General features: G+C 54.5%; 3 protein-coding genes and 1 long non-coding RNA gene across 9 annotated transcripts; 1 reads left to right on the forward strand and 3 right to left on the reverse strand.

Annotated features, from left to right (window-relative positions):
- Positions 1-1,344: 1,344 nt before the first annotated feature.
- Positions 1,345-7,133, reverse strand: LOC147128646 (BTB/POZ domain-containing protein KCTD5-like). 4 transcript variants are annotated; one of them, XR_015082374.1, is made up of 7 exons: positions 6,634-7,133; positions 5,675-5,783; positions 5,499-5,590; positions 5,318-5,413; positions 4,687-4,827; positions 3,923-4,584; positions 3,492-3,523 (listed from the first exon to the last, which is right to left on the reverse strand). XR_015082374.1 is itself a non-coding variant. In XM_086015620.1 (6 exons), the coding sequence occupies exons 1-6, from the start codon at positions 6,982-6,984 to the stop codon at positions 3,494-3,496; spliced, it is 804 nt and encodes a 267-aa protein (XP_085871746.1). In that variant the 5' UTR covers positions 6,985-7,133; the 3' UTR covers positions 1,345-3,493. The 4 variants fall into 4 exon arrangements, 1 of the variants encoding a protein (XP_085871746.1); XM_086015620.1 differs by lacking the exon at positions 4,687-4,827 and having other exon boundaries at positions 1,345-3,523; positions 3,923-4,048; XR_015082373.1 differs by having other exon boundaries at positions 3,923-4,827.
- An 867-nt stretch (positions 7,134-8,000) lies between these two features.
- On the forward strand, positions 8,001-16,566 carry tubgcp2 (tubulin gamma complex component 2). Of its 2 annotated transcripts, none has more exons than XM_086015614.1 (18): positions 8,001-8,191; positions 9,157-9,310; positions 9,377-9,505; positions 10,218-10,391; positions 10,495-10,648; positions 11,270-11,477; positions 11,714-11,913; positions 12,516-12,705; positions 13,059-13,204; positions 13,835-14,015; positions 14,479-14,659; positions 14,802-14,974; positions 15,064-15,192; positions 15,282-15,402; positions 15,474-15,617; positions 15,708-15,788; positions 15,916-16,076; positions 16,367-16,566. In XM_086015614.1, the coding sequence occupies exons 2-18, from the start codon at positions 9,161-9,163 to the stop codon at positions 16,440-16,442; spliced, it is 2,598 nt and encodes an 865-aa protein (XP_085871740.1). In that variant the 5' UTR covers positions 8,001-8,191; positions 9,157-9,160; the 3' UTR covers positions 16,443-16,566. The 2 variants fall into 2 exon arrangements, with proteins under 2 accessions (XP_085871740.1, XP_085871739.1); XM_086015613.1 differs by lacking the exon at positions 8,001-8,191 and adding an exon at positions 8,219-8,320.
- LOC147128648 (uncharacterized) lies at positions 8,451-16,184 on the reverse strand. The gene is made up of 4 exons (XR_015082376.1): positions 14,462-16,184; positions 13,843-13,922; positions 13,337-13,486; positions 8,451-13,170 (listed from the first exon to the last, which is right to left on the reverse strand). It is a non-coding gene; the product is annotated as an uncharacterized LOC147128648 (long non-coding RNA).
- On the reverse strand, positions 16,504-25,798 carry LOC147128649 (inhibitor of nuclear factor kappa-B kinase subunit alpha-like). 2 transcript variants are annotated; one of them, XM_086015615.1, is made up of 22 exons: positions 25,652-25,798; positions 25,241-25,369; positions 24,202-24,296; positions 23,566-23,683; positions 23,414-23,483; positions 23,187-23,275; positions 22,424-22,513; positions 22,219-22,343; positions 21,971-22,078; positions 21,238-21,373; positions 20,970-21,164; positions 20,779-20,881; positions 20,354-20,477; positions 20,120-20,271; positions 19,976-20,037; positions 19,490-19,599; positions 18,735-18,784; positions 18,556-18,661; positions 17,803-17,950; positions 17,601-17,728; positions 17,039-17,138; positions 16,504-16,961 (listed from the first exon to the last, which is right to left on the reverse strand). In XM_086015615.1, the coding sequence occupies exons 2-22, from the start codon at positions 25,346-25,348 to the stop codon at positions 16,896-16,898; spliced, it is 2,283 nt and encodes a 760-aa protein (XP_085871741.1). In that variant the 5' UTR covers positions 25,349-25,369; positions 25,652-25,798; the 3' UTR covers positions 16,504-16,895. The 2 variants fall into 2 exon arrangements, with proteins under 2 accessions (XP_085871741.1, XP_085871742.1); XM_086015616.1 differs by lacking the exons at positions 16,504-16,961; positions 17,039-17,138; positions 17,601-17,728 and having other exon boundaries at positions 17,803-17,946.
- Positions 25,799-26,828: the final 1,030 nt, after the last annotated feature.

Below are 26,828 nucleotides of genomic sequence, written 5' to 3' on the forward strand. Positions count from 1 at the left end.
AGGCGTACTGCTGAGCCTTGGAGCTCCTTTCACTTTGCTCAAATTTTAAGACAGATGATTTGTCCATGAAAAAAAAAGTACATTCATCAAAACAAAACTTATTTTAAAAAAATACTCAAAAGGAATCTCAATGAATTTATGGTTTGGCTTTGTATTTTTCTTTAATCTTGATGGCAACATCTTCACTTTTAGCGCAAATTAATATTGGCTCCAAATATTAGTTACCTTTACGACTCAGTATCAGCCCTGCCAACAAAATGTAGCAAAATAACCTGATAATCACCACATTTGCTGCACACAAGCGTTTCATTTCAGCAGGCATCGAGGAATCTGTTGCACATTACTCAAGCAGGACGCGCGCGAATCTATAAAATAAAAACAACTTACCCCCGACATGTTTGTCAATGTTCCAGAAGGCGCTCAACTTGCACATTTGATGGGGTAGAGTGGCCTACTACTCACGTGAGACGCCTTCGTCAACGTGGAGCCGAGGGAGCCGAGGGAGGCGAGGACCCAAGAAGAAGAAGAAGAAGAAGGAGCAGCAGCAGGAGCAGCAGCCAGCGAGTGTCTGCACGCCAGGAGTTTCACTCGCACCTGACAGCAGCAACAGCAGCTGCAGCGCATCTCTCATTAACCTCCAACCCTCGGAGCTCCGCCCCTCCTCGACCCGGAAGTCCTTCACGCCCGTGGCCTTCACTTGACAAAGTCCTTCACAAAGAGGGCACGGACGGACGGACGTACGCACGCACGCACGCACGCACGCACGCACGCACGCACGCACGCACGCACGCACGCAGCCGCCAGACGGCCGTCATGACGTCACGGTTGCTCAGCGCTCAGGTAACGACCAGGGTTCAGGTAACGACCAATCACAGTTCACCTATTTTCTGAAGCTGAGCCGTGATCGGTCGATTGATGGTTTATTTTCATTGATATATTCTTACGATTTATTTGTTCATCCAACCGTCTATATACTCGTTTATTGAAATCAAAGCGAGCGGCCAGGATGGAAACAATTCTCTATACTGTCATATCACCTGCTGTTGGATGATGTGTTTATTCATCCAACCATTTATATCTACTCATTGAATTATCTACCTATCCATCCCTAAAAAAAATCAAAGCGAGCAGCCAGGATGGCCGCGAGCTGGCTTTCTCTGGTGGACTTTCCTCATATGGTTCCTGTGTGCCTTGCCATGGCTTTTTGAAAAATAGTTTATCAGGGGTGAGTGAGTGAGTGAGTGAGTGAGTGAGTGAGTGAGTGTGTGAGTGAGTGAGTGAGTGAGAGAGTGAGTGAGTGAGTGCAAGTGTGCTCTCTGCGTCACGGCAGAAGAAGCTGAAGAGTCGAGTTTGCAAAGACAACGTTTATGGCGACAAAGTTGCTGTTAGAAGGGTTGCACCACAACCAAAGACTTGGGAGACAAAAAAGACACAAACGAGACGAGCGCGCATGCAGGCTGGATGGTGTCTCCGCGGGGTTGTAATCGCCCGTTAAGGCCTAGATAGACCAAAGCGACGTCAGAGGCGGTGAAGCGTCGCGGCGTCCGAGTGCGCCGTCCGCTTGGTGTCGCGCCCGCCGTCGTAGTGTCGTAACTCGTCAGTAAGCGTCTTGGGGGCCTTCACGCATGTTGAATGGGCGTCGCCCGTGGTGACGTTTGCTCACGCCGGTCGGCTGTCGGCTAGCAAATCAGCGCTCGGGCGCCGACGGGAAGTGACAAATGCGGATAAACGGTGAGTGCGCCTTCGCCGCCTTCATCTTCTTCCAAGCACCAGAGCGAGGGTTGACAACGGAAGTATTTCACAATACCGCGTGAAGAACGTGAGGGTTGACTTTGCGCGGGAGCGAAGAATCGAGCCCAATGCATTGTTTTTTAGGTTTTTATAATCCGCCCCCGGCCGACGGCTTTCCGCTTGTATTTTTCTCACCGTGACAAATGGTGACCGCCGCCGCCGATGGTACGGAAGGGTATTACATCTCCTGCATGCGCAGAAGCTACTGGAACGGTCAGCGCCGCGGTGTATTTTTCCAGCGTGACGTGCCGACAGCCGGCCGGACGCCGCGGGGGGGAAGCGTCTTGTCACTGTCGGTCAACGTCCTTTTGGTCTATCTGGGCCTTTAGCGTGATTAGCACCAACGCAGGTGACACCCGCTAGCCGCCAACGAACGCGCTGAGTGGAGGAGAAGTCGAGCGGCACAGGGACACGCCACATAGCCGCCGATCCCGCACGTTGCGCTGAGGCGGGCGGACGCGTCACGGACGGTGCGACGCGATAACGCAACCTCTTGTGTCCTGGTACACAAACTACGCACTGACTTTTTCCACATCAATGACTCCAAATCAACTTCAATACACACAGTATGCAGGACTTGCCGTGGATTTACGACCGCATTTGGACGTGGGTCAAATCCCTCTCATTCATGGTCAAGACACTCAATTTCAGTTTGAAAATCAATTCGTTTGACCGACACCAGCGTCTGAATTGGTGGAGGTTGTATGCGTTCAAAAGCAAAGTTTTGAAGAAAAAAAGAGTTTGCCAACATGCATGTCTTTAGCGTTATGTGTGCCAAATGAAATTTCATTTTTGGATCAGTTGGATTGTTCTCCTACTGCTCATCTCACCCAAAGGTGGCAGGGACCGAAATGACCTAAATTAGAAACGTTGACCTTTAGCGTTATGAACCAAATGCTTCGAAAAGGCCGCACAAATACACGATGCGTGTGAATACAGGACACAGTCTATGTACCGTCATGAATGTTTTGGTCTGTCCGCGTCTCATCAGTGGCCAATCATGCCAACGGATGTGCCACATGCTAACATGCTTGGCATCCTGACAGCACGTTGCTAGCGCGGCGCGATAAACCGTCCGACAAATGCGCACATGCAAACTTTTGTTTTTGACTTTGACGCGTCACACTCACGACACTCGCTGCTCGTGAGCAACATAGTATGCTTTTCTATCTTAGCAAGTTGGAGGAGTTACTTGCTCATCAAATGTCATTCGTTGCTCATTTCACAAATGCAGACAAATCACATCAAAGTCACGCGTCGATCAAGAAAGTTGCCGTCCCTTGTTTTCATCCCGCGGCGCGCAGGTGAAGTTGGACTAAGTTGAAGCCGCGATGTTATTGGTTAAAAGAGTTTTTGCTCACTTCCACGGTGGCGAGGGGCGGGGCCAGAGTCAACGTGTGAAGATATGTCAAAGTGCATGTGTGACAGAGACGGGAAATGAACACGTCACATCGTGCGGCGACGTCAAGACAAGAACCCACGATGCCTCCCTTCGTCACGTCGGAAGCATCCGATGGGGGGTGTCCCGCCGATGGGGGGTGTCCCGCCGATGGGGGGTGTCCCGCCTCGGTCGACGGATCGTTTCCATCCAGAGCGGACAGGAAGTAACACCCCGTCTGCTTCAATCGGACGGACGGATGGACTGACGAACAGAGGAGGAGGACGAGGAGGAGGTGTTGCGGGCGGAGTCCCAAAGAAATTCTCACATGCGCGAGCCTCGTTCCTGCAGGATCTGGACAGGAGAGAGCGGCGGCGGGGTGAGTGGGTGCCGCCCTCAAAAAGGCCCCCTCACACCCGTAGGACCCGCCACCGGTCGGGCCCTCCCCCGTGAGGCTCATCCTCCCGGGGGCCCGGCGGGCCGGGCCCGCCCACCCCCTTGACATCCGTCCCGCGCCCTGTAGGGCCCATCGGCCAAGGTCCCCCTTGGGGCCCGCTCCCCGCGGGGCTCGGCCCCCGACCGGGCCCGCGGCCGGCTTGCCCGCGGGACGCCGTCTCGTCAGGCCCGGCCGGGTAGGGCCCCACTCGCAAGAGCCCCTCCTGCGAGGACCCCGCCGTTGGGACCGGGCCCTGGAAGGCCAGGTCCCCCTCCGCCCCACCATCAGGCCCCGCCCCGCCCCGCCCCGCCACCCACCTTGGCCTTCTGGCTGGGCTCCATGACGACGCCGTTGGCCGCGTTGTTGAGTTCCCGCGAGACCACGCACAGAAACTCCGCCTGGTCCTCGTTGCCATAGTTGTACGAGGAGCCGATGCTGATCAGCTGATGGACACAAACAGGGAGCGGTCACGCGTCTTCAGAGCCCAACTTTCATCACACTGGTCCTCACGCCACACGCTATCATACGGCTCACGTCAGCTCGCTTCGTACCTGCTTTGTCACGGGTGGCCGCAGCCGCCTCGGCGCATGGTCATGCCCGTTTTGTCATGTCTTCATTCCATCCTCTCACTTGTCTCTGACCTCTTGTCAGCCCGCTGGCTTCATACCTGCTTTGTCACGCGTCGTCATTATCGCCTCCTCGCCTGCCGCGTCAGATCACTTTCTCACCGACCCACCCGGTCGCCTGCGCTCCCGCCACCTGTCTCCATATTCCTACCCGTCTCGCCTTGGTGCCATCCTCTCGCCTGTCTCCATTCGCGTTGTGTCACATCTTCCTACCTGACCGTGTCGGTTAGCTTCAAACCCGTTGAGTCACGTGTCTTTTATAATCACCACCTCACGCTGTGCACGTCTTCTCACCCTGTGTGTCACACCTCCATACAGTCCTCTCACCGATCGCCATACCCATCTCCTTATGTCTGTCGTCATCAGACGCACCACGTACTCTCACTTGACATGGTTCTTGTTTTGTCATGTCTCCATAGCCGTCTCGTCAGTTAGCTTCAGACCAATTTTCTCACCTTTTTTCGGAACCATTATTTGACTTTGTAGCCGTCTTCTCAACCGGTTTGGAACATCTTCATACCGTTCTCTCTCCACACCTGTCTTTTCACGCGTCCTCACGTCACATCCGCTCATCGTATCGTCAGAGCTGGCAGGGCCTAACCGCCACATTTTCACGTCACAAGCGGGCGCTGCACGAGTAGACGCGCCGCCAAGCAAAGACCAAAAAACAAACCAATCAAACAAAAATAACAGACACACCCGCACAGCGCTGGGATCGGTGAAATCAAAACAATATGGGGCATACGTCATTGCGTCTGCGGGACCGCAAGGTACGCGACACTCTTTGATTTGGGATTTTTTTTCCCTTACTCGGCCGCGTGTCTGCGGTGCGGCGCCTGCGTGCGGCGCGCTACACGTTAAGTCCGCTCTGGACGTCGTTCGGCTGACTCGAAGCGACTGGGCCCACGTGGGCCCGTTAGATGTGCAGACGGGAAATGGGCCGTGCCGGCCCTGCTTATCGTCGCAGCCATCTTGTCATGTGCCTCCAGAACTGTTTTGTCACGTCTTCGTAGCCATTTGATACTTTGCGCAAAGTCTTTCCACGTGAATTCGTGGCCGCCACTTGGCTTTTCTGGTGAGGCTCACCTGCTCAAACTTCCACCCGTCCGACATAGTGGAGACCATCTGAGTAAGCTCCTCCTCCTGGCACTGCAGGACGCGGTAGACGTGTTTGACGGGGCCCTGCAGTTGGTCAGCGAAAGAGCGGCGTTACCATGAGCATGTGGCAAACAGCTGGCGGGACGGGGAGGGCGCTGGCAGTAGCTACCTGCGACGTGCGGTTCTCGTTGTCCCGTATGCGCTCCTTCACCAGGCGCACAAGGGAGGCGATGTTGTAGAACTCCGCCTCTTCAAGGACACCTGAACACACGCGCATGAAAGTGGGCCAAGCGCTTGCCTTGCCGTGCACGCGTGCTCTGGCGGAGGCTTTCTGGTGTCTCTTACCTTCCTCGGCGAGGTTCTTGTCCATGATGAGCTTTCCGTGACGGAGATAGTTCAGGACGGGCCCAAAGTAGGTGGGGTCCCTATCAATCAAATAGGCCCCTGTGCTGTCCTGCACACAACACAAACAAAGACAAAGGAGGAAGACGCTGCTGTATGATAGAGCTATGTGTATACATTCTTTATCCTCTGCCATCACCCACTAAATATGAGTGTTGTACCGATGAGCTAAGAGAAGAGTTGAGATGTTATGCTGATGATCACGTTGTCACCAATGTATAACCACAATGAGCTGGTCAGCTGGCTTTTACACAAATTTGTTTATGTCCCGCTATCGCGATGTAACGTGTTTCATGTTATAACACGCTAAGTTTCATGTTTTCCCGTGACAAGTTTGACTTTAGCATTCGTCAAAACAAAACAAAGTGACTTCTTGCAGTTCAAACCGCTTTTCGAATTTTTACGGGCTACGGAACTACGCTCCGCTAATAAAATACTTTTCAAAAACATCGGAGTCCAATTTATTACATTATAACATGAAACACATTGAGACAGATCTGCTGTAACACACCAGATTCAAATCATCAGGATCTTTATCAGATTACTTCAGAGTTTACTGACGAGCTAATCATTTGAATCAGGTGTTACAGCAGGGAGTGATGGATAAAAGGCAGTATAGCGTCCCTCCAGGACCAGAGTTTGACACCTATGCATTAAATATGAAATAGATCACCTTAGGAGGAGACTTTTTTTTTTTTTAATCTGATTTGGCAGCAATCCGCTTCCACATAATTGTGACAGCGAAAGGCATTCTACTCCGGTCTACCTCCAGTTTACTCACTAGACATGCCAACGGCTCCACAAAATGGCCATGTTATGATTTCGTGCACTAGTAAAATGCGGTGGTCGAGCTCGGTGATGCTCGCAGTTGGGGCGCGCGACCGGGAGGAGAGGATGCTCACTTTGTCGGAGTCCAGGTCCGGGTGGTCCTGGCACAGTCGGAACAGGAACGACTTGGGCTCCCTGCACAAAGTCTGCTTGGTGGTGACGAAGTATGTCCCGCCCACGTTGAGGCGCACCCAGCGCGGGCCCGGCTCGGAAGGCGAGCTGCCCTTGGGCGGCTGGCGGCCGGCGGCGGCGGCGGCGGCGACGGGCCCGAGCGGCGGCGGCGGCAGGCGAGCCGAGCCGCAGAAGACGTCGCGGTGCTGCTGCTGCTGCTGCTGCTGCTGCTGCTGCTGCTGGTGGTGGTGGTGGTGGTGGTGGTGGTGGTAGTCAGCCTGCTCGGCCGCTTCGAGCACCTGCAGCTCGGCCATGACGTCGAGCGTCGCTCGCTCACAACGCTTCGGAAAGGGCGCAGCCGCAAAGCACCGCGGCCCCTTCCTGTCCGCCGCCGAAGCGCAACACGTCACGACGTCGTCGTCGTCGTCGTCGTCTGTGACGCTGAACGCAACTCGCGCGGAGATCCCGGTGACGTCAGAGGCACGTATCGCCCGCGATATTTGACGTCGCTCGCCCAAACGCAACGCTTCCGGGTCGGAACGTTGACGCAACGCGGAGCAGCTTGGGAGCTGAAGTTTTACATTTCATTTGCGGGCGGCAGCGCTGCATCGCGTGGCGGGCCGGGGCGACGCTAGCCTCAAGTCTTGTGCACAATTTCTATTTTCTTTTGGTAGAATCGAAGCAATACCTTGGTGAATTTTCAATAGAACTTAAATGGAAAGGAATCTAAGGTGCCTTAATAACATTTATTCCTAACTAAGCGAATAATGTATCGTAACGAATTGGGTTCTCTGTGTTGTGGCCGAATTTGTGTTTTGCTGAGTTGTGTTGTGTTCCGAGGTTAATGAATCCATCGCGCGGCTCGCTGGATAGGAGGGGATGCGAGCGAGTGAGACGAGTGGAGGACCAAGAGGAACGAGAGAGAGTTGCTGTACTTTTGGACTGAAAGGGTTGGCGTAATGTATTGGCGTCGGCTGCGGCCCCCGGTGGCCGGTTGGACTAATAAAAACGTGATCACTAAACTACTGTGTGACGGCGTGTTCCTGGAAGACGCGACAGTATCGTTTAGATATGTTAAAGCAAAGCCATGTATATTTTTTGTTGCAAAAGATCATTGGTTTTATTCCCTCACTAATCTTTGTATTTGTTTTTTGACTATTTTGTTTGTACAGTTTCATCAAGAGTGTATCGCAGTACAGTATTTCATTTCCCTCAAAGGGTGAATAAAGAGCCGGTCTGACTGTCTGTGATTGATTGCGACTTTGGGGGGCAGTGTTGGTCATGTTAGGCGTGAAGAAGCGTAGAAGAAGATGTGGCCGGTGGCGCCACTTTAGCATACCAACATTTCTCGCATGGACCCCCCCCCCAAAAAAACAAAAAAAAAAAAAACATATAGATATAAAAAATAAGCTGCCTGACGTGCCTTCCCGCAGCTTCCAGACGTGACAGCTCGCTCCTCGCAGCTTCTCCACACGCCAACTTTTGTCTTGTGAGGCGTGGCGACGACGAAGGTTCTCTGCGGTACGTTTGAAATGGCCGGAAAGGCTAACGGCTAACGTGTTAGAATGCTTCTCCTCTCCGCGGGATGGCAAGCGACTTGCAGCCTTTCTGCACGTCCCATTATGCGCATTGCTTCTCATCCAGCTCAGGGTAAGGCTTCAAAGTTGAATTGAAGCGACTGGACTCTTCCTGGCTGTTAAGCAAGTAGCGTTCACTTGACATTCTTGCGAGAAGACATGCCTTCTAAAGCGAATCGGTGTCCTATCTTTGATTGCGAAGGGAACAGAAGCATAATACAGCCATTATTACATAATTATTCTCACGACTGTGATTGACTGATGGAAGGACATCGCTGGCAGTGTGCATTTGCCAACTCAACTTTATTACGCGGCAGCTGTACACAAAACAATCATTAGAATACATCATACACAATACATGAGTGGCGCAACAAAATGTGTGGTCTCCATTCAAAATGTCTCCTAACGCCCTTCGCACGCGCACTTGGCACGAAGGAGGCGCAGCGCTGCATTAGCTCGCATTGCACATGTGGGTTGAAGCTGTTGGAGAGGAGAGACTGGAGCCACTGAGCAGTGTGAGCGCGCCGCCGTGTCACTCCAGTTTGCCCGCAAGCAGGGTTTGAAAGCATACAAGCAACTGTCGTTTTCCAACAGCCCAAACAATTCTTCTGTCCCATTTAGTTTTCTCTCTCTCTCTCTCTCTCTCTCTCGCTTCACATGACTTTTGAGTGTCGACTCTCAGCCAAGGCTTTTGAGTGTCGATTCTCAGCCAAGGCAGCATTTTGAACGCCCGTGCGTTCAGTGCTGCTGCTATTGTTTTTTTGTTTGCGCTTTGACAATTGTCCACATATCATTCACGCGGGTGTAAAGGTGTGACGATTGCCGCTGTGACCCTGTCACTGCCTGCACGGGATGAAACCTCTCTCTTGCTCTCTCCGTCCATGCATCTGTGATCTCCCCTGCTTGCAGCACCATGAGCGAGTTTCGGATCCATCATCACGTCAACGAGCTGCTGAGCGTGTTGGACGTGCGAGGAGGCGACGGAGCGGAAGGTTACATCGATCTTCTGCAGAAGCACCGCACGCCCTACGTCACCACCACAGTGTCGGCCCACAGCGCCAAGGTAGGAGCAAGCGAGCGCTCCGTTCAAACAAACCGTAAGAGCATTTGTCTCTGAAACCACCGAAAGGTGAAGCTCGCCGAGTTCTCCAGCACGCCCGAGGACTTCCTGAGGAAATACGAGGAGCTGAAATCGAAAAATGTCCGCCACCTGGACCCGCTGGTCTACCTGCTCTCCCGCCTGTGTGAGGACTCACAAGTAAGATTTAACTGGAAGATGTGAACGAGGACACTAAGGACGCAAACGGCGCGTGTGTAGCAGTGGCGAGCCCAAATCCAGCGCGCAATTATGCACAGTAATACTATACTCCCCTAATAATCATGATAGCGCCACAGCCCTGTCCCAAACCCGTCGAGGCGAGCGTGGTGAGTGGCGACGTAAGAAAACGCGGACCCATTAACAGAGAAGTTTGTGGAAGTGCATGCAGAATTGTCCATGAGGTAGCCTTACCTCGATTGTTGAAACTTGGCATCTTTTCGCCTTCAGCGGTGCATCAGTAAAAGGCGCCAAATCCTGAGTAGCAGCCAATTTGACTGTCAAATACTGGAAGTGGTCATCGGTGCGCCCTCCAGTGGACACCGTCAACAAAACGTCACTCGAACTGGCAAGCAGGCCAGGCCGTCTGCGATAATGCTGTTGTCGTGGCGTGAAGATGAATTGGAAATGTGATTGGGTATAAGGCTAAGCTCAGCTAGTTGAATTCACATGGGTCAGCACTAGCCATTGTGAAGGCCCAGGGCAGGGGAGTTTGTCATGGCAACACACGCACACACACACTGAAATCTGCCTGGACCCCAAATTTAACATCCACATTCTAGTATCGCTCCCACTAGATTGCGGTGAAGAAATGAATCCAGTTTCACGGAACAAATCTTCAAACTTGGCTTGACCACTCACCTCCGCTGCGTAGACTCTGCAGCGTCTTCAGCAGAACGCCAACGATCGTTCGGAGGCTAGTGCGAGCGCGGCGCCGGCGCCGAGTCTCCCGAGCGCGGTGACGGGCGTCTCCAAGATGTCCATGCAGGAGCTGGACGAGCTGCGCAAGAAGCTCGGGAACGCCACGGCCGCATCCAACGCCCCACTGGTGACCGAGCGCCCGCCGGCCGCTCGCAGCGCGACCTCCGTCGCGCGCTGAGCGCTCAGCTGATCGGTTCTCCGTGGCACGTTGTGGTGCGATTGGTCCGCAGTCCGCAGAGGTGACGCGGAAGATGCTGCGGGACAAACACAACAAGAAGAACCCGGCGCAGCTCAATCCCGTCTTTCCCGGCTGGGTGTACGAGCGGCCCGCCCTCCTGGGGGACTTCATCGCCGGCCCCGCCGCCCCCGCGGATCCGGCCGTGGGTGAGTGTGTGTTGAGGAGGTCGAAATTGTGGAGACGGTTCGACCTTGGCGCTGCCTCTGCTATTGTTTTTGTGTGTGTGTTCGGGGGGGGGGGGGGGGGGGTAATTCTTCCACACACACACACAACTTCCAGTTTAGACATTTTCACCTCAGGGTGTACTCACCTTTGTTGCCAGCGGTTTAGATATTTTGGCTGTGTGCTGAGTTATTTTGAGGGGAAAATACATTTGCACTGCTATGCAAGTTGGCTACTCGACATTGGGCGTGTTGGGAAGTTCACTCCGACGCCCTTGCAGCACTCTTGAGAGTGCCTATGTTCGGGGAGGCAGAGCGCGCTCTCCTCTCATTCATTTCCGAACGCAGCCTTTGCTGGAAAGCAATCAGCGGCTCGTGCTCGAACCGTGTCCCTCGTCCTCTATCCAGTAGGGAGTGCCGAGAAGGAGCCCAGACACGGGTTTTTGGTGCTCCGAATAACCCGACGGCACAATGGAACCACGCTGCGAGTTTCCAAACAGTCGACGCGAACCAGCGCACACTGGGAGTCCATTTCCAAACACGGCCATTGTAGCGCAGTGTTCCAATGTGTTTGTATCCTTAACGTGACACGCGGGTTGGGTGCAGGCACGCTGGCGCTGGCGGCACAGGAGCAGCTGGTTCTGGAGGATCTGCTCTTCGTTCTGGTGGGCGTGGACGGGCGCGACGTGGCGGCTCAGCCGGTCCTGGGCCGCCAGAGCCGCTCCTTCATCGTGGACGCCACGCTGGACACGTCCGTCAAGGAGCTGGTGCACCGGATCCTTCCCGTGGCGTCCTACTACTCCACCGTCACGCGGTCAGTCGCCTCCACGGCCAAAATGGACGCACACAAAGGGGGCTTGCGCTCGTGTAGGGATGCAACATGAGAAAGGGGGGCGAAGATCAAAGCGCGGCATCTAGCATTTGTAGCCAGTCACAAAGCCAGGGTACATGAACGACGGTACTGCAAAGCACCTTCGCGTGAGGCCCGTCAATAGTGTTAGGCCGCCTCAAGCGCGTGACGTCACACCGAGCGCCTTTTTGGTCCCGCAGCTTCGTGGAGGAGAAGTCGTCGTTCGAGTACGGGCAGGTGAACCACGCCCTGACGGCGGCCATGCGAACGCTGCTCAAGGAGTACCTGATCCTGGTGACTCAGCTGGAGCACGTGCACCGGCGGGGCCTGCTGTCCCTGCAGAAGCTCTGGTTCTACCTGCAGCCCACCATGAGGACCATGGACATCCTGGCCGCCATCGGTACCGCCGCCCGCTCTCGCCTTTGCTCCCCATCGTCGGCTCGCCCCCTGCTCGCTTTACGGTTGACCGATGGGGCTCAAACCATTCATCCAATACTCGCCAATCATTCCATTTGGGATTTGGGATATAGGGGGGGGGGGCTCGCTCGATATATCCATCCATCCATCCATCCATCCATCCATCATGTGATCCGATTCACCTCACGAGGGTCGCGGGTGTGCCGGCGTCCATCCCGGCTGTCGTCGGGTAGCGGGCGGGATACACCCTGAAGTTCTCTCAAATGTCCTCCCAGAAGTGCTTTTGTACTGATCCGGGAGTACTCGCCACCTGCGTTGGGAATCATTCGCTCATTCCCTCGTCACAAATCACTATTAGTTGTTTTCTTTTGGCAAACTACGACTTCAGGGCTGAAACAATTCAAGGAATACTCACTGATCATTCGATGGGCATTTTTCTCGAGTGGATCATATAGCGTCTGTTGCGTCTGGGACCGAAACAATTAATGGAATCGCGCCTACGTCACTTTATGGGCAATTTCCTGCGGCGGACTACTGCAGATGGTTTGTGCCAGCTCACGGCCGTCTCCTTTCCTGCGCCATCAGCCTCGTCGGTGGACAAAGGCGAGTGTATGGGCGGGGCCACGCTCAGCCTCCTTCACGACCGCACCTTCAACTTCACCGGCGACGCCCAGGCGCAGGAAGTGTGCCTGTACCTCACCAAGGCTGCCAGCGTGCCCTACTTTGAGATCCTGGAGAAGTGGATCTACAGGGGCATCATCCGCGATCCCTACAGGTGGGTGCCCCCTGCCCAGACCGGAGCCGCACCCTCAACATTGCCAGAAACAAAACAACCTCGGTGTGCTTTTTCAGCCGCGTCGAGGCCTACGGCGCGCCTGCATTTGAATGCGGATCCTTCGCGTGGTGTTTGACGATCCAATTGTTTTTTTCTTTTTATTGGGGGGGGCTACTTGATGTGAAAAATTTGACAACCACTCAATTAGATAAAAGGGGGCTTTGGGGGTTGCATGAGCGTAGGAGACAGCCAGTCAACATCCAGACAGCGGCGAATGGGGAAGTCGATGTTGGAGTCTTGCTTCCCGTACAAGTCGCCGATGTCAGCGTGTGCGTGTGTGTGATCGCGAGCAGTGAGTTCATGGTGGAGGAACACGAGCTGCAGAAGGAGAAGATCCAGGAGGACTACAACGACAAGTACTGGGACCAGAGGTACACGGTCGTTCAGCACCGCATTCCGTCCTTCCTGCAGAAGATGGCCGACAAGATCCTCAGCACAGGTGACGTCGGCTCTCGCTCGCGGCTCCGCGTTTGCGTGCTGTCGCGCGCTTGGCTTGACTCGCGTCCCCCGTCCATCGGTCTACTGTAGCCCGTTTCAAAAGAACCACAATCGGCCCGAGTGTTGCCCATACCTTCACAATGTTTCATGAAACGCCGGTAACGATGTCACTCGGTGCGGCCCTGAGGCCGCGACGTGGATCCGGCGCCAACATTTGCCTCCTCGAAATCTTCTGCTCCTCCCCGGCGGCAACACGTGTATGTCCCGCCTCTTCAAGTTTGGGCTGAAATTCAACATTTGTACTTGAAAATGTCTCTGTTGTGAAGTTCAACAAACATTGAAGGACAAAGTCTTGTCAAACGGCCAAGTGTTTTTCCTGAGGGGGTTATTGCATAATATAGGACTGTATTGTATGTGTTGGTAAAAAAAAAAAAAGAAAAAAAATCAATTGGCCAATTCATGGGTTATCGGAACAGTTTTCTGCCAAATATCAGACTCGCCTCCAAAAATCGACATCGATCGGGCCGGGCCCTTTGCTGCGTGCTTGACTTTCTTGCGGACTGTTCTTAGTGCTGGCTCGCTTGCGCAGTGCGCCGCCTGACGCCGTGCGTGCATGTGCTGTGCGTGACAGGAAAGTACCTGAACGTGGTGCGCGAGTGTGGCCGCGACGTCACCTGTCCCGATGCCAAGGAAGTGGTGTACACGCTGAAGGAGCGAGCCTACGTGGAGCAGATCGAGAAGGCATTCAACTACGCCAGCAAGGTGCTCCTGCACTTCCTGCTGGAGGAGAAGGAGCTGGTGGCCCGCCTCAGGTGCGCGCGCACGCGCGCACACAAACAGGTCGCGGCACAATGCAAACTGGATTCATCGCTGTGGGGCGGTTAAAGGAAAGAGGTGGGGTGGGAGACCAGTCAGTCTTAAGATGATCACGTGACGCGAGGTGTCGGCGTGTCCGATACGACGAGAGGGCTTGGCGGAGTGATTTCAGAGCAACGGACCAACCGGCGGCAACAAGCATCCGTGCGGATGCCGCCAAGCAACCGTTTGCAACTATTTGGCCACGTTTTATTAACATGCAAGAACACGTCAAAGCTCTCCAAACTAGTCAAGTGATTGACATAAAAATGGAACAATTGCATGCAGTTTGGTTCAGTCAAAAGCGTCTTTACGATTCAAGCTAGTCGTCGTCGTTATTCGGTCGGGATTTTTTTTTTTTTTTCCATTGCAAAGCCGAAAGCGGATGAGTGAGCAGGCCTACCTGCCCTGCGCGTTTAGGTCCATCAAGCACTACTTCCTGATGGACAAAGGCGACTTCTTTGTGCACTTCATGGACCTGACGGAGGAGGAGCTGCGCAAGCCGGTGGACGACATCGCGCCGCCGCGTCTGGAGGCGCTTCTGGAGCTGGCGCTGCGCATGAGCACGGCCAACACCGACCCCTTCAAGGACGACCTCAAGGTGGGCCGGCGCCACGCCCACGCGCCGTCAGGGCCCAGTCCGGGCCCAGTCCGGGCCCAGTCCTGGCCCAGTCCTGGCCCAGTCCTGGCCCAGTCCTGGCCCGCTTTGACGCGGCGCTTCCCACTCCTCTGTGCCGGCGCAGATCGACCTGATGCCGCACGACGTGATCACGCAGCTGCTGCGGGTGCTGGCCATCGAGACCAAGCAGGAGAAGAGCGTCGCCAACGCCGAGTCGGCCGACGCCGCCCTCAGCGGCCTGGAGGCCTTCTCCTTTGACTACGTGGTCAAGTGGCCGCTCTCGCTCATCATCAGCAGGTCTGCGCCCGCCTGGGCCGCGACCGCCGACCGACCGACCGCCGACCGACCGACCGACCGCCGACTGACCGCGCGCGCACGCGTCGCAGGAAGGCGTTGACCAGGTACCAGATGTTGTTCCGCCACATGTTCTACTGCAAGCACGTGGAGCGTCTGCTGTGCAACGTGTGGATCACCAACAAACACGCCAAACATCACTGGTCGCACGCCGCTAAATGGTGAGCGGCGCGTGGCCCGAGCTCACCTCTCTCCGTCCAGCGCTCGTTCTTTTCTCGCCACCTGACGGGAGCGCGCCGCGCCGTCGCAGGTTTGCGGCGGCGTTTGCGCTGCGCCAGCGCATGCTGAACTTTGTGCAGAACATCCAGTACTACATGATGTTTGAGGTGATGGAGCCCACCTGGCACCTGATGGAGAACAACCTGAAAACGGTGAGCTCCGCACGCTTGACTGGTTCCCTGCTGACCGCAAAGGCTTTTTTCCACCCATGCTGTTGCTTCAGGCGTCCAACATCGACGACGTGCTGTGGCACCACACCAGCTTCCTGGACAACTGCATGAAGGACTGCATGCTGACCAACCCCGAGCTGCTGCGCATCTTCTCCAAGCTCATGTCCGTCTGTGTCATGTTCGCCGGCCGCATGCAGGTGAGGCGCGCTCCCTCCCTCCCTCCCTCCCTCCCTCGCCGTGGCTCCTCCGCTCCCAGTCTGAGCCGCAGTGTTTGTTGCGCACTCGAGCGTTTCACGCAGACCCTCCGGCTGGAGCGCCTCTCCCCGGACGCCGCCTGCCCTGAGCGCAAGAAGAGCCAAGGGGCAAAGGTCAGAGCCAGCGACTTGCCATCACAAGTCACTCAACACGCGCCGTGTGTGTGTGTGTGTGTGTGTGTGTGTTTTTGGCCTCATTTGCACGCGTATGTGTGCGCGCGCGGTATTTGTGTCCGTTCAGACGGAGCAGACGGAACCGGCACAGGCGTCGGACGCGGGCTTTGAGGCGTCGATCGTGAACTTCGACAACAATTTCAGCGTTCTGCTGCTGGACCTGCTGGACAAATTGAGCATCTTCAGCTCCAACAACTGCGAGCACAGCATGATCAGCATCATATACAGGTGGGCCCGAAAAACAAAGTTCACTTTGACGTTAGCACCCCCCCCCGATTAGGCAGGTATACGCTTCCGTAGTTTGTAAGTGTTGGCAGTGTACTTAAGGTTAGTTGTTGTACCCACCTTGCAAAATGCATGAGGGCTTGTCAAAGCCGTTTCCATTTAGGTGAAACGCCTTGAAAGATGCTTTTTTTTTTTAACGTTCCCGAATTGTTAAGGAATGCTCACGTCGCATCGTGGTCAGGACGGCACCGCCGCGCTTCCCCTCCACCCCGGTTAACCTTTGACCTCCACAGGCTGGACTTCAACGGCTTCTACACGGAGCGTCTGGAGAAGATGGCAGTGGAGCGAAGTCACAAAGCGGCCACGTAGCGCGTCCCGACACGTCTCGATCCTCCCCGAGCGGCGTTCTTCGCAATGACGACTCAGCAGATGACATCAGCTCATCTTTATTCAACCTTTCAGCTCTTCAATTAAAAGTACATTTGCATGTTGACTTTGATTCTTTTGACTTTGTAACACGCTCCGCTCCAAGTTTGTTTGGTCCCAGCAGAAAGTCATCAGTCAGTGGAAGTTTGGATCAGCTGATCAACTTCATTAACCAAGCTACAAAGTGCACTTTTCCACTGTCACTTCCTGTTTCCTGTCCAACATCCAATCAGCTGCCTGCACATCCTCCGCACTTTTTTGTTTTTGTTTTGAACACCGCAAAAAGACAAGCAGCAGCACGACATCACGTGGACAAAAAAAAAAAGTCAACAGCACCTCTTCGAGTCAAAGTTCATCGTCGTTACCGTCGTTAGTGTTTCAAGGTGAACGCATCTCTCACGCGTTTCTCTTCTTGAATTTGCCGCTTAACGTTTCATACTTGGTCCAACTCCAATCTTGTTCCTTGGGCAACACCGCAATATCAATTGGAACGATCAACGGACAAAAGGGATGACGTGGCGCCCAATGGTGTGACTTACCACCATGCTTTTGGCCTGCTCGTCCGCCGCTTCCTGCATGAGGCTGGTCAGCTGACTCAGGTACTTCTGGGTCTCCTGCAGCAGGCGGGGGGCCGCGTCACTGGGGGGGGGGGAGGGGGAGACTTTGATATATCGTGGACTGCATCGTCAACTCAAGAGTCAAATGAAAAATCGTTTTTGAACGAAGCTGGTCATTGCCGTCACGTAATCGCAAAGTTGACAACGTCAGCCTGTGGAACTTGCCTAATTAGCATGAAACAAATCAATTCTGTTCACCTGAAAACAAAGCACACTTGGGTCACCGCCCGAGTCCTTTTTACGTCTCATGAATCAAATCTCAGTAGCTACAGTATGTTGATGGAGGAAATGAAGTGATTTTGGTTCTTCTCAAGAAAATCAGCCACAGTCAACGCTTGGTTCCACGTCGACGAGTTAGTTGGTCACCAACACGAGTTTTGTTGAAAGCGGGGCCTGAGTGTCCTTTCCAAGAGCGTTCCTTTCTAAGGGCGTTCCTTTCTAAGGGCGTTCCTTTCTTTCCTTAATTGTTGCTTGGCGACCGTACCTGTCGTTGGGCCCGGGCAGCGAAGTGAGAGGATGCGGAGCGCTGGCGGACGGGGCCCACTGGGACACCTGAGGGAGGTTGGCCGACTCGGGGCCGGTCGCCAGCGAGTTGCGCGTGGACTTCTGCGCCTGGTGGAGGAAGAAGCGGCGGCGGCGTCAGAAGGAGAGCGACGCGGCGGCCCCCCTCGCCGGCGCCGACTTACACATGCGATCTTGAGGAGGTGCCAGAACTCGCGCTGGCGCTTGACCTGCATCTGCATGACCGTGTTGTCCGCCTCCTTGATGCTCTCCAACGTCTTCTCGATCCGTGGGAACAGCTCGATGATTTTCTGTTTGCTGCTCAGGATCTTACTGGGTGGGGAGGGGGATACGTGTGGACAGTGGCGAAAAGTGCCGAGTTACTCAGAAAGATTAAAGTTGCATTCAGCAGATGCCGACGACACCCGCCTCATCATCCAAACTGACTACTGGTTTTGCCAATATTTGACCGCCCGCAACTCCTTTTTTAACGTTCTTGCTAAACAACAACAACAACAACAACAACAACAACCGAATCAAGACAAGCCTTTGAATGAAATCAAAAGGAGTCTTTTTGGATTTAAATGTTCATCTGAAACGTAAACGAGACAGTCTTGCCTAAACATGAAGACATACGTCAAAATGAACTAAGAGAGCATCTGTAGGTGTGGCGCAACCTGGCGGGACTTTCTTTTTGCCAGTCGACAGTGAGGAATGATTGGCAATCATTTGCTCCGTCCGTCCGTCTTGCCATAAGACGTTACATGAACATTTGAGGCAACCCTCTGGGTCCAATCCGAGTTGACTGAGCATTTTGGCACACCGTCGCGTTTGGCAAATCATCCACCAAAGAGGAGGTTTGTAAAAGCTGGTCATAGTTTCGGGGCGCGCACGCACTTGCCACGTTCAAGACGGCGCGGACGGCATGCTCCTTGTACCTGAGGTGCGTGTAGAGATCCTTGAGCACTTTGTCCTGGTTCTGCACCGTCTGGATGATGGCCTTCACCATCTCCGAACTGTCGCTGCTCAGGTCCGCATCGGGAACTGCCAAAATCGCCACGGTCACGGTCACGGTCACAGTCGCGGTGGTGACGCTCAGAAGAACAACATGTCTGACCTTTGCATTTCATCTTCAGCTGTTTGTAGAGCTCCATGGCTCGCTCCTCTCTGAAACAACGACAACACTCGCTCACTGACCCACTGGAATCATTTCTGCGTCACACGTGGCCTTACAGTCAAATACCTGAGATACTTCACAATTGGAATCCATTTTTCCCTTGGCTTTTTAGAGACAGCGAGCAACGTTTTAATGCTCCTGAAAGCGAACTGGCTTCCCGCGTGTTCTCGTTTTGTGAAACAGATCCCTACCCCCCCGCCCCCCAGCATGATGTTGGTTCAACTGTGTGTGTGTGTGTGTCAGAAGGAACGAAAAGCAATCCATCAAATGACTGCGCGGACAATACTCGCAGCATTTTGGAGCGTGGAGGGCTCGAGTCCAATTCCTGGCTAGAAGTGAAAAACGTGCTTTTGAAGGCCGCGTCCCGTTTGAAGAGCAGAAGGACGAGCCGTCAAAGGGCAGGCCTCAACGCAGCAGACTCGACAGCTCGCTCGCGCTTTTCTCATACCGGGGCGGGGCCGCCTCGGCCGCGTTAGCGGCGTCGGGGCGCGTACCTCGGGTCAAAAGTGAAACGAGTGCTTTTGCGCCGTGTACAAACGGGCAGCGTGTCTTTGGCAAGTTGGACCTGACGGCCTTCCAGAGGGCTCCTTTCTTGCCATATGGAAGACAATCACGGACTGCCTTTTTTGGATTGAAAAGCGACGGGGCAGAACGTGACGAGGCGGGCCTACGCGAAAGGGAGGCGACGCACTCACAGCTGCTCCATCTTGTCCCCTTGGCGGCGCGCGTACGGACTCCGCTGCAGCTCCACGATCTCCGAGTGCAGGGCCATGATCTCGTCATCGAGGTGGTTCACCTCCGCCACCTGCGCTACGACACGGGAAGTGCATTTCAGCGCGCTAATGTCGCACCATCGAGGTCGCCGTGAGCAACGTGACGAGCGGCCGCCGTCTCAGAAAGGGGGCCTTGTAAATCCTCCGCCGCAAATCAACGTCCGAGAAAAACGACGAGCGGCGACCGACCGCTCGTCTCGTTTCTCGAGGGCGAGTGACGCAGTTAGCGCGTTTCCAATCGTTCACTCCTTCCTGAGTCGCTCGCTCGTCGCCACAAAGGGATTTTTGGGAGTGGCCAGTTTAGGGATGTGGCGATCGCCAATTCAAGCAGATTTTGCATTTTGACAGATGGTCGCCCATCTCGTTGCCAACGTCGGCACGGTCAACATCGATGACACCATCTGTGACCTGAGCAAAGGCAGCCGCTCTCTCCTCGTTCTCCTGCCAGGCCTTCAGCATCTTCTCCGACGCTGCGGAGGACAAGAAAGGACGTGAGAAGACAGACGAGCCGGGGTGTGGGGGGGGCGCGGCGCGGCGCGGCACGGCACTCACAGATGCCGTAGTGCATCTGGTCGCTGTACTTTTCCAGGTCGTACTGGATGCTGCTGCGGAAGAAGTCCAGCTTGGCTTTCAGCTGCTGCGAGAATCCAAACATGCTGTTTTTACAGCGCGTCAGGTTGGTGTTGTAGCGGAGGAGACTGAGCCTGGAAGGCCACCAGAGACGCGTGAGCGCGTGACGACGGCGAGTGGATGGCGCCGGCGCAGGCGCAGGCGCAGGCGACTCACATGGCGGCGCGCTGGCCCTGGAACAGGCGGCTGTAGTCGTCCTTCAGGCCGCAGATGTAGCTCAGCGCCTCCGCCCAAACCTTCTTGAGAGCGCCCAGCGGCAGCGGCGTCCGGGCCTCCTGGACTGAAAAGGTACGCGCGACTTGACCTCACTGCTCATCATCCAACCATTTTCAGTTGCGCTACTTCAACTCGTCAACGATTCTCTTGCGGGAAGAGCAAAAAGTCAAACGGGCTCAGTGCGAGGCAAATGCCCGCGAGTCCGCCATGACTTCAAGTCTGCGTTCATCCGGCGCCCAAAGCAAACGCAGCGGCGGTTGTCCAGCACATGTCAGCAACTCAACCACCGCATACTGTTCCAGTATGGAGGTACTTCACGCGAGTATGCTTTGGGAGTGGGAATGCGGCTATCAAGCGTCACTCACCGATGGTGTTGACTTTATCCGGCAGCTGCCTGGCGCTGAACGGGCCCGAGTACTCGGTGGCGCTCTTGTCAAACAAGTAAACGATGTAAGCGTCCCAGCCGCGCTGCGCCACAAGACGGATGGGACACGTTTAGACGGCGGCGGCGACGGCGGCGACGGCGACGACTGCGGCGACGACGGCGGCCGCGTACCACGCCGTCCAGGACGCACTGCGCCGCCGGCTTGCGGGGGTCCAGGGACACGCCCGTCTCCTGCAGCAGCTCCTGGTGGACCACGTGGATGCCGCTCTCGGCCCCCACGCGTTTCTGCAGGGCGTGCAGAGACTCGTCGGGCGCCAGCTGGAAGGAGTGCACCTGCGCCGTGGTCATGTTGAGGATGTGCACCACCTGAGCGGGAGAGCGCGGCGGCCGGCGGTCAGCCTCCTCCTTCAAAAGAGCCTCTTGCCTTTTGGACAGTGACCTTCATGCTCAGGATCTGATCCAGAAGCTGGAAGCAGAGCGGCTTCCTGCTGTCGGGATGGACGCCGCCTCCTCTGTGGACCGGGTCCCACTTCAACATGAGCTGCAACAGCGCCTCCATGGGCTCCAGCAGCGTCCTGTGGGGACACGCCCTCGTTTACACACTCTCGCAGAAGACAAACAAAAACAAAAGCGTCACCGTCCAAACGCCGGGTCCGCTCGGCTCGGCCGCTTCCTACGCCCACCAAAAATGGGGAGGGAGGCTTGAGTGACTCATTCCCGCCAATTAGCAATGGCACAAGATTTCAAACCGCCGCAGTGTAGCGTCAACTACTGGTGAGGAGGACATAGTCAAAGTCCCTTCTTTTGTGTGTTTGTTTGTTCTGCCCCAAGTAACTGTGGCCCCTATCGGCAGCCTTCCCCGGTAGAGGAGACATTGAAATCGGGCCGGTATCGGTACTCGACCGCACCCGACTTGATTACTCCTCGACATCTTCTCGCCCCTTCTGTCGCCAAGCCTTCCTGTGATTGGCTGCCTAGTTGCCAAAAAATAAATAAATCACCAATAAGCTCGTAGGGGCCAAAATTCTCAGGGACTTGCCGGAAAATGGACTCTGATTCATTTCCAAGTTTGGTCTGGAACATGTCAGGAAATAGGCAAACATTTTCATTCTTGTTGTTCCAAAAGTGAAAGACGACGACGACGACGACATTTACAAGCCGCCACCTCGCACCTGCTCAGATTGTTGGGATACGGAAGATGCGTGGAGAAGCGCACTTCTCCGTTGGCCTCCTCCACCGCCATGATGTCTTTTGGACCTTTGTTGCGTACCTTGCTGGCCCTGCGCCGCAACACAACACCACACGTTGGGTCTTTTGTGCGTCGACCGGCGCCGGCGGCCGCCCGCGTCGCCCGCCCGCGTCGCCCGCCCGCGTCGCCCGCCCGCGTCGCCCGCCCGCGTCGCCCGCGTCGCCGACGTACCACTGCACGGGCTGCAGGTTGTGCAGGAAAGGTCTGAATCCGCAGCTGCACTCGAAGATCATGGTCCCGAAGCTCCAGTAGTCCACGCTCACCGTGTACGCTTTGTTCTCAAACAGCTCGGGCGCCTGCGCGCGCACACGCACTCAGGCCACACGCACCCTGACAAGCCGGCCGGCCGCGAGCACCGAGCGCAAGAGTTTCTCACCAGGTACTGCAGCGTGCCCACGAAGGACGTACACAGACTGCCCTGGTCCAGGTCCTTGGCGTAGCCCAGGTCGATGATCTTGTGCACCAGCTGGAGCAGGGAGCCGGTGCATCCGTTAGCTGGCCGCTTGTGGAAGCGGGGAGGGGGAGGGAGGGGGGCCGCAGACGCGGCTTGGGGCTCATTCGCACCGAACCGCGCGCGTTCACCGTCGAACGCGCACAGCCGCTGCGCATAACGCCCTCTCGGCCGCCAAACCGACTTCTCCTACGAAAGCGGCGGTGTCCGAAGTCGGTCGTCAAGGGCCACCGTCCTGCTTCTTTTCCATCTCAGCCTGCTGCAACGCACTTCATTCAAACGATCAAGATGGAGATCGTGCCTCTTTGGAGCTCCCTGATGAGCTGATCATTTCAATCAGGTGTGTTGCAGCAGGGCAGGGGCAGATGGACAACGGGCAGGACAGCGGCCTTCCAGGACATGTCCGGACTGAAGCTTTGGGACAAAGACAAGACCTGCTACGGACCTGCTACAAAAGCTTCCACCCAAAACCCCCAACCCCCCCCCCCCCCACACACACACACACACAACTTCCAGCTCGCGATGACAAATAGCAACTGGATCTCAGTCAAAGGGCAATTGGTGTGGTTCTCTTCAATCAAAACATAAAGCCTATCTATGCCAATGATGACACTTGTGTTGAAATGGTGCGGGGATTATGGAGGTTGTCCGTGCAAAGGTTGGTGAAGGTCAAAGAGGAGCACGTCACCTTGCCGTTGACGTCCTGCAGCACGATGTTCTCTGGCTTCAGGTCCCTGTGGATGATCTTGTTCTCGTGCAGGTACTGGATGCCGCAACCTGCCGCACAGTCACGTGCCTCACCAACGAGCCGCAACCGCTGGCGAGCGCACGAGTCACCTCGCGCCGCCGCAGGCCAAGCTCGCATGACGCATGCGCACGCCGGCAAAGACGCCGCACCTCACATGGGACACGTACCCACGTCGTTGAGTAGGGACAAAACGTCGCTCTCCTTCAGGCCGCAGCAGTTCTCCGGCCTGCTCAGAACCTGAACAAAGATGCCGTTAGACGGAGGCAAGGCGGCCGGGGAGCGGGGTATTGGGGGGGCCGAGGCGGGGCGTCGCCCCCACCTTCCTCAGGTCGCCGTGCGAGCAGAACTCCATGGCCAGCAGCGGAAGGTCGTTCAAGGCGATCAAGTTGATTTCTTCCGGGACGTCGCGCGCCGTCACCACGTTGATGTGGTTCAACCTGAGCGGGCACAAGGACGCCAACGCACGTTTAGACGCGGGTTTGTTTGGGTTTTTTTGTAAAATCCCAAATGTCTTTGGGTCAGGTGAGTTTCTGAATTCCGCCATTGTGCACTGCTCGCACGACCGATATGGCTGCCGGCAGAGAAGAAGAACTCCTTGAGAAAGCTCGGCCAGACAAGCTAGCCCATTTGATCGCTAGATTACATTTTTTTATTTTTCAAACAAGCCACTTCAAAAAAATTATTTAAGAAGGATCAATTTTGGCCATTTTTTTCAAGGAAAGGAAAGAGTTGTTTTCTCACAAACAAATATCTGGCTATTCTTTTATTTCTGTGAAAATGTTGGCATGTTAATGAAGGATGGGGGTGGGGGGCAAAACTACTTCTGGATAAAAGTTACTGTCGTTGGCGTTCTCCCTGAGCACGGAGGAAAAAAAGCCAATGAGAGTTGGAAATCCAAAGCGCGCAATTTGTCGGCCGGGCCGAGCGCAAGTTGCGAGTGCTAAGAAGGACCGACTTCTTCATGATCTGGATCTCTCGGCTCCAGCGGTCCTTGTTCCTGGGCGTCAGCTCCAGTCGGCACATCTTCACCGCCAGCTTCTCGCCGCTCACCTGCGGGACATCGACACCACATGTCAGCGGACGCTTCGGGGGGCAAACGGAGGCTCAAGCTTTCGTCCCGCTACGCCGCCACAACACGGAGCCCTCGGGCGGAATTCGAGGAAGGAAGGTGGATGATCTGTTGGGCCTTCCTCCTTCCGGCAAAACGCCGCATCATTGGCGCAAGGCTTTGAGCTCCTCGACAGTCACCCTCTAAAAGCGCGTCGAACGCGCCGACTATTTGTGATTCATGATGGGAATGGCAAGAGCTGGGCATTTGACCCAAAATGGAGCGTCTGTTATTCGTCGGCTCCAAATTGGAACACGACAGACTGACTTGATTATTTGTCAGGATTTGGTCTGCAGCTCGGGGAAACCTTCTCTGATTGCCTGACAGGCTTCATTTAAAAGTAAGATGGTACGCGCTCAGATCCCGACAATTTCTCCAAGCCGGCGTGCAGTAAAGTCCCGTAACATCACTAGCAGGAAAAAGTCGACTTGAAGACTGCAAATGGAACACGACTGGTGCCGAGAGGAAGGAGTCACGGGCGTGAGTCACGTGAGTCAGCAATCATTTGTTCCTTTGTCTTGGAGGATGTTCAAGGCCTCTCAAGTGCTCCTTTCACAATGACGGCGGCCCGTCCTCAAGGTCACTCAAGTTGACGGCGGCGCACTACAAAGGGATTTTGGAGTGGCATTTTCGAGGACTATCGAGGTGCGCGAATTCAAGGCGGTCAAATCCGGTCATCAAATGTACTCATTTCTCCAAACACGTGTTCCTCCACGCTGGGGGGTGTAACCCAAACATGGAAGCGGAGGAGCTGGCAAACAAACAACAAAGTGGCCTCTGGCCATGCTTTTACTTTCACTTCGGCTTCAAGTGAACGCAAGGCAAGCGTCCGGGCGCCACTCGTGTTGCGTCGGAACGCTCCGAACAAGCCGTGACCGCGACTCACGTGATGCTGGTAGAGGTAGACGTGGGCGAAGCCTCCCATGCCCAGCCGCTCCTTCAGCTCCCAGTCGCCGCACTTGTGGTTGGTGTGTCGGAACGGAGGCTTCTCCATCGTGCTTCCGCCGTCCGCAACCTGAGCCAGAAAGTAGACGGTGACGCCAGGCAGGCTGACTCACATCCGTTCCCCCTTGTGCCTACATCCCGTTGTCATTGGTCCACCAACATCGCTCGCTCGACCAAGTGGCTCATTGCTGAGCGCAACACGCGGAAGAACCTGGCCTAAGTTCATGTTGTCTGCTCGCTGGCGGCTAATGCTAACGTCAACAGCCGACGGCGCTCCGGGACGGAAACGGCGGCGCTGGGCCGACGAACGACAACGCGCGTTCGCGGAAGAAGATGTCGATGAAACACTCACGTCGCCAGTCGTCCTACATGAGCCGCACGGACACCGAGCGCGCTTTGGTCTGCTCTTCTTTCCTTTCTCTTTTGCCAGCGACTGAACGCAGGACTTTGCTGCGTGACGTCATCGACCTGCGCGCCACTGAAAGGCGGGGTTGGGGAGGAGCGCTCGTTTGCGTCATTTTGCCGCTGCTTTTAGCCTATTTTTTGCTGCCGCTGCTGCTGCTGCTGCTGCTGCTGTAACAAAAACGCTCAACAACTTTTTGGTTTTTAAACAATTATTTATTTAACAAAGATAACTCTGAACAAAAGAACGACGGTGAGCTCGTTTACGTTCATGTCATGAGTCAGACAAATAGACAAATGACAAATGAGTATATCGCTAACATCTGAGAATGTTTTGGTACAGATTTCTTTTCCACTTAAATTTTGGATGTTAAACAAGAAATCAGTGATCAGAATTTGATAGGAAACCATTTTGTTAGAAATTCAAATGGCACAGATATATGGAAGCCATTTCCGCCAGTAAAAAAATCAATAAAATGAGAATAAACTCATTCTGTATGGCAATGTCGTTACTATGGAATTCAGTATGGCACAGTGTGTTTCGGACAGAATTGATTTTTTGGGTGTTATTACTGGCGGAGGCCTACAAATATGTATTGCATTCACTTGAAAAAATATATAGTATTTCTGAATCATTTGTGTGATTTTTGTTTTTGGGGGGGATATTTTTTCCTGTTTTTTGGGCTACTTTTCCAACCCCCGAGATTTCAGAGAATTTGAAACAATAGATGCATTTATTCCTTTATTGAGAGCCCATAAACCGACATGATCTTACAGAAGCAAATAGTATTCACTTTGAAAAAAAACACAGGCTTTTTTTCTGACTCTTTATTTTGCTCTGCTTTTCCCCGCCAAAAAAAAAAAAAAAAAAATATATATATATATATATATATATATATATATTATTTTTTTTTTTTTCTCAGAATTCCTTTTTAAAAAAGAAAATTCTATTGGGATGGGATCTTTTTGTCCCCGTAGTCTCCCCGAAAATCCAAATGATTCCGGAGAACAGAAAAAAAAAACCTCAGACAAACGGGAAAATAGATTTAAAAACCCAAACCCAACCCAAAAGTACATTACACACAAACAGACCCTCCCCCACCCCAAGTGAATGCAACACACTTGCG

This window comes from Filicampus tigris, chromosome 19 (genome assembly GCF_054856515.1).
Source record: "Filicampus tigris isolate MCC_2025a chromosome 19, RoL_Ftig_1.0, whole genome shotgun sequence".
NCBI classification, from domain to species: domain Eukaryota; kingdom Metazoa; phylum Chordata; class Actinopteri; order Syngnathiformes; family Syngnathidae; genus Filicampus; species Filicampus tigris.

Bases quoted from the DNA above. Each gene is read 5' to 3' on its own strand.
- LOC147128646 (XM_086015620.1), bottom strand. From the start codon at position 6,984: ATGGCCGAGCTGCAGGTGCTCGAAGCGGCCGAGCAGGCTGACTACCAC. The intron at 5,591-5,674 runs GTAAGAGACACC...GCGTGTGTTCAG, and splicing joins CAAGAACCTCGCCGAGGAAG to GTGTCCTTGAAGAGGCGGAG. The intron at 5,414-5,498 runs GTAGCTACTGCC...GACCAACTGCAG, and splicing joins ACGAGAACCGCACGTCGCAG to GGCCCCGTCAAACACGTCTA.
- tubgcp2 (XM_086015613.1), top strand. From the start codon at position 8,256: ATGGCAAGCGACTTGCAGCCTTTCTGCACGTCCCATTATGCGCATTGC. The intron at 14,660-14,801 runs GTGGGCCGGCGC...GTGCCGGCGCAG, and splicing joins CCTTCAAGGACGACCTCAAG to ATCGACCTGATGCCGCACGA. The intron at 15,789-15,915 runs GTCAGAGCCAGC...GTGTCCGTTCAG, and splicing joins AGAAGAGCCAAGGGGCAAAG to ACGGAGCAGACGGAACCGGC.
- LOC147128649 (XM_086015615.1), bottom strand. From the start codon at position 25,348: ATGGAGAAGCCTCCGTTCCGACACACCAACCACAAGTGCGGCGACTGG. The intron at 23,684-24,201 runs GTCGGTCCTTCT...GTGCCCGCTCAG, and splicing joins GAGATCCAGATCATGAAGAA to GTTGAACCACATCAACGTGG. The intron at 21,165-21,237 runs GTCACTGTCCAA...TCTCCCGCTCAG, and splicing joins ATCAGATCCTGAGCATGAAG to GTGGTGCACATCCTCAACAT.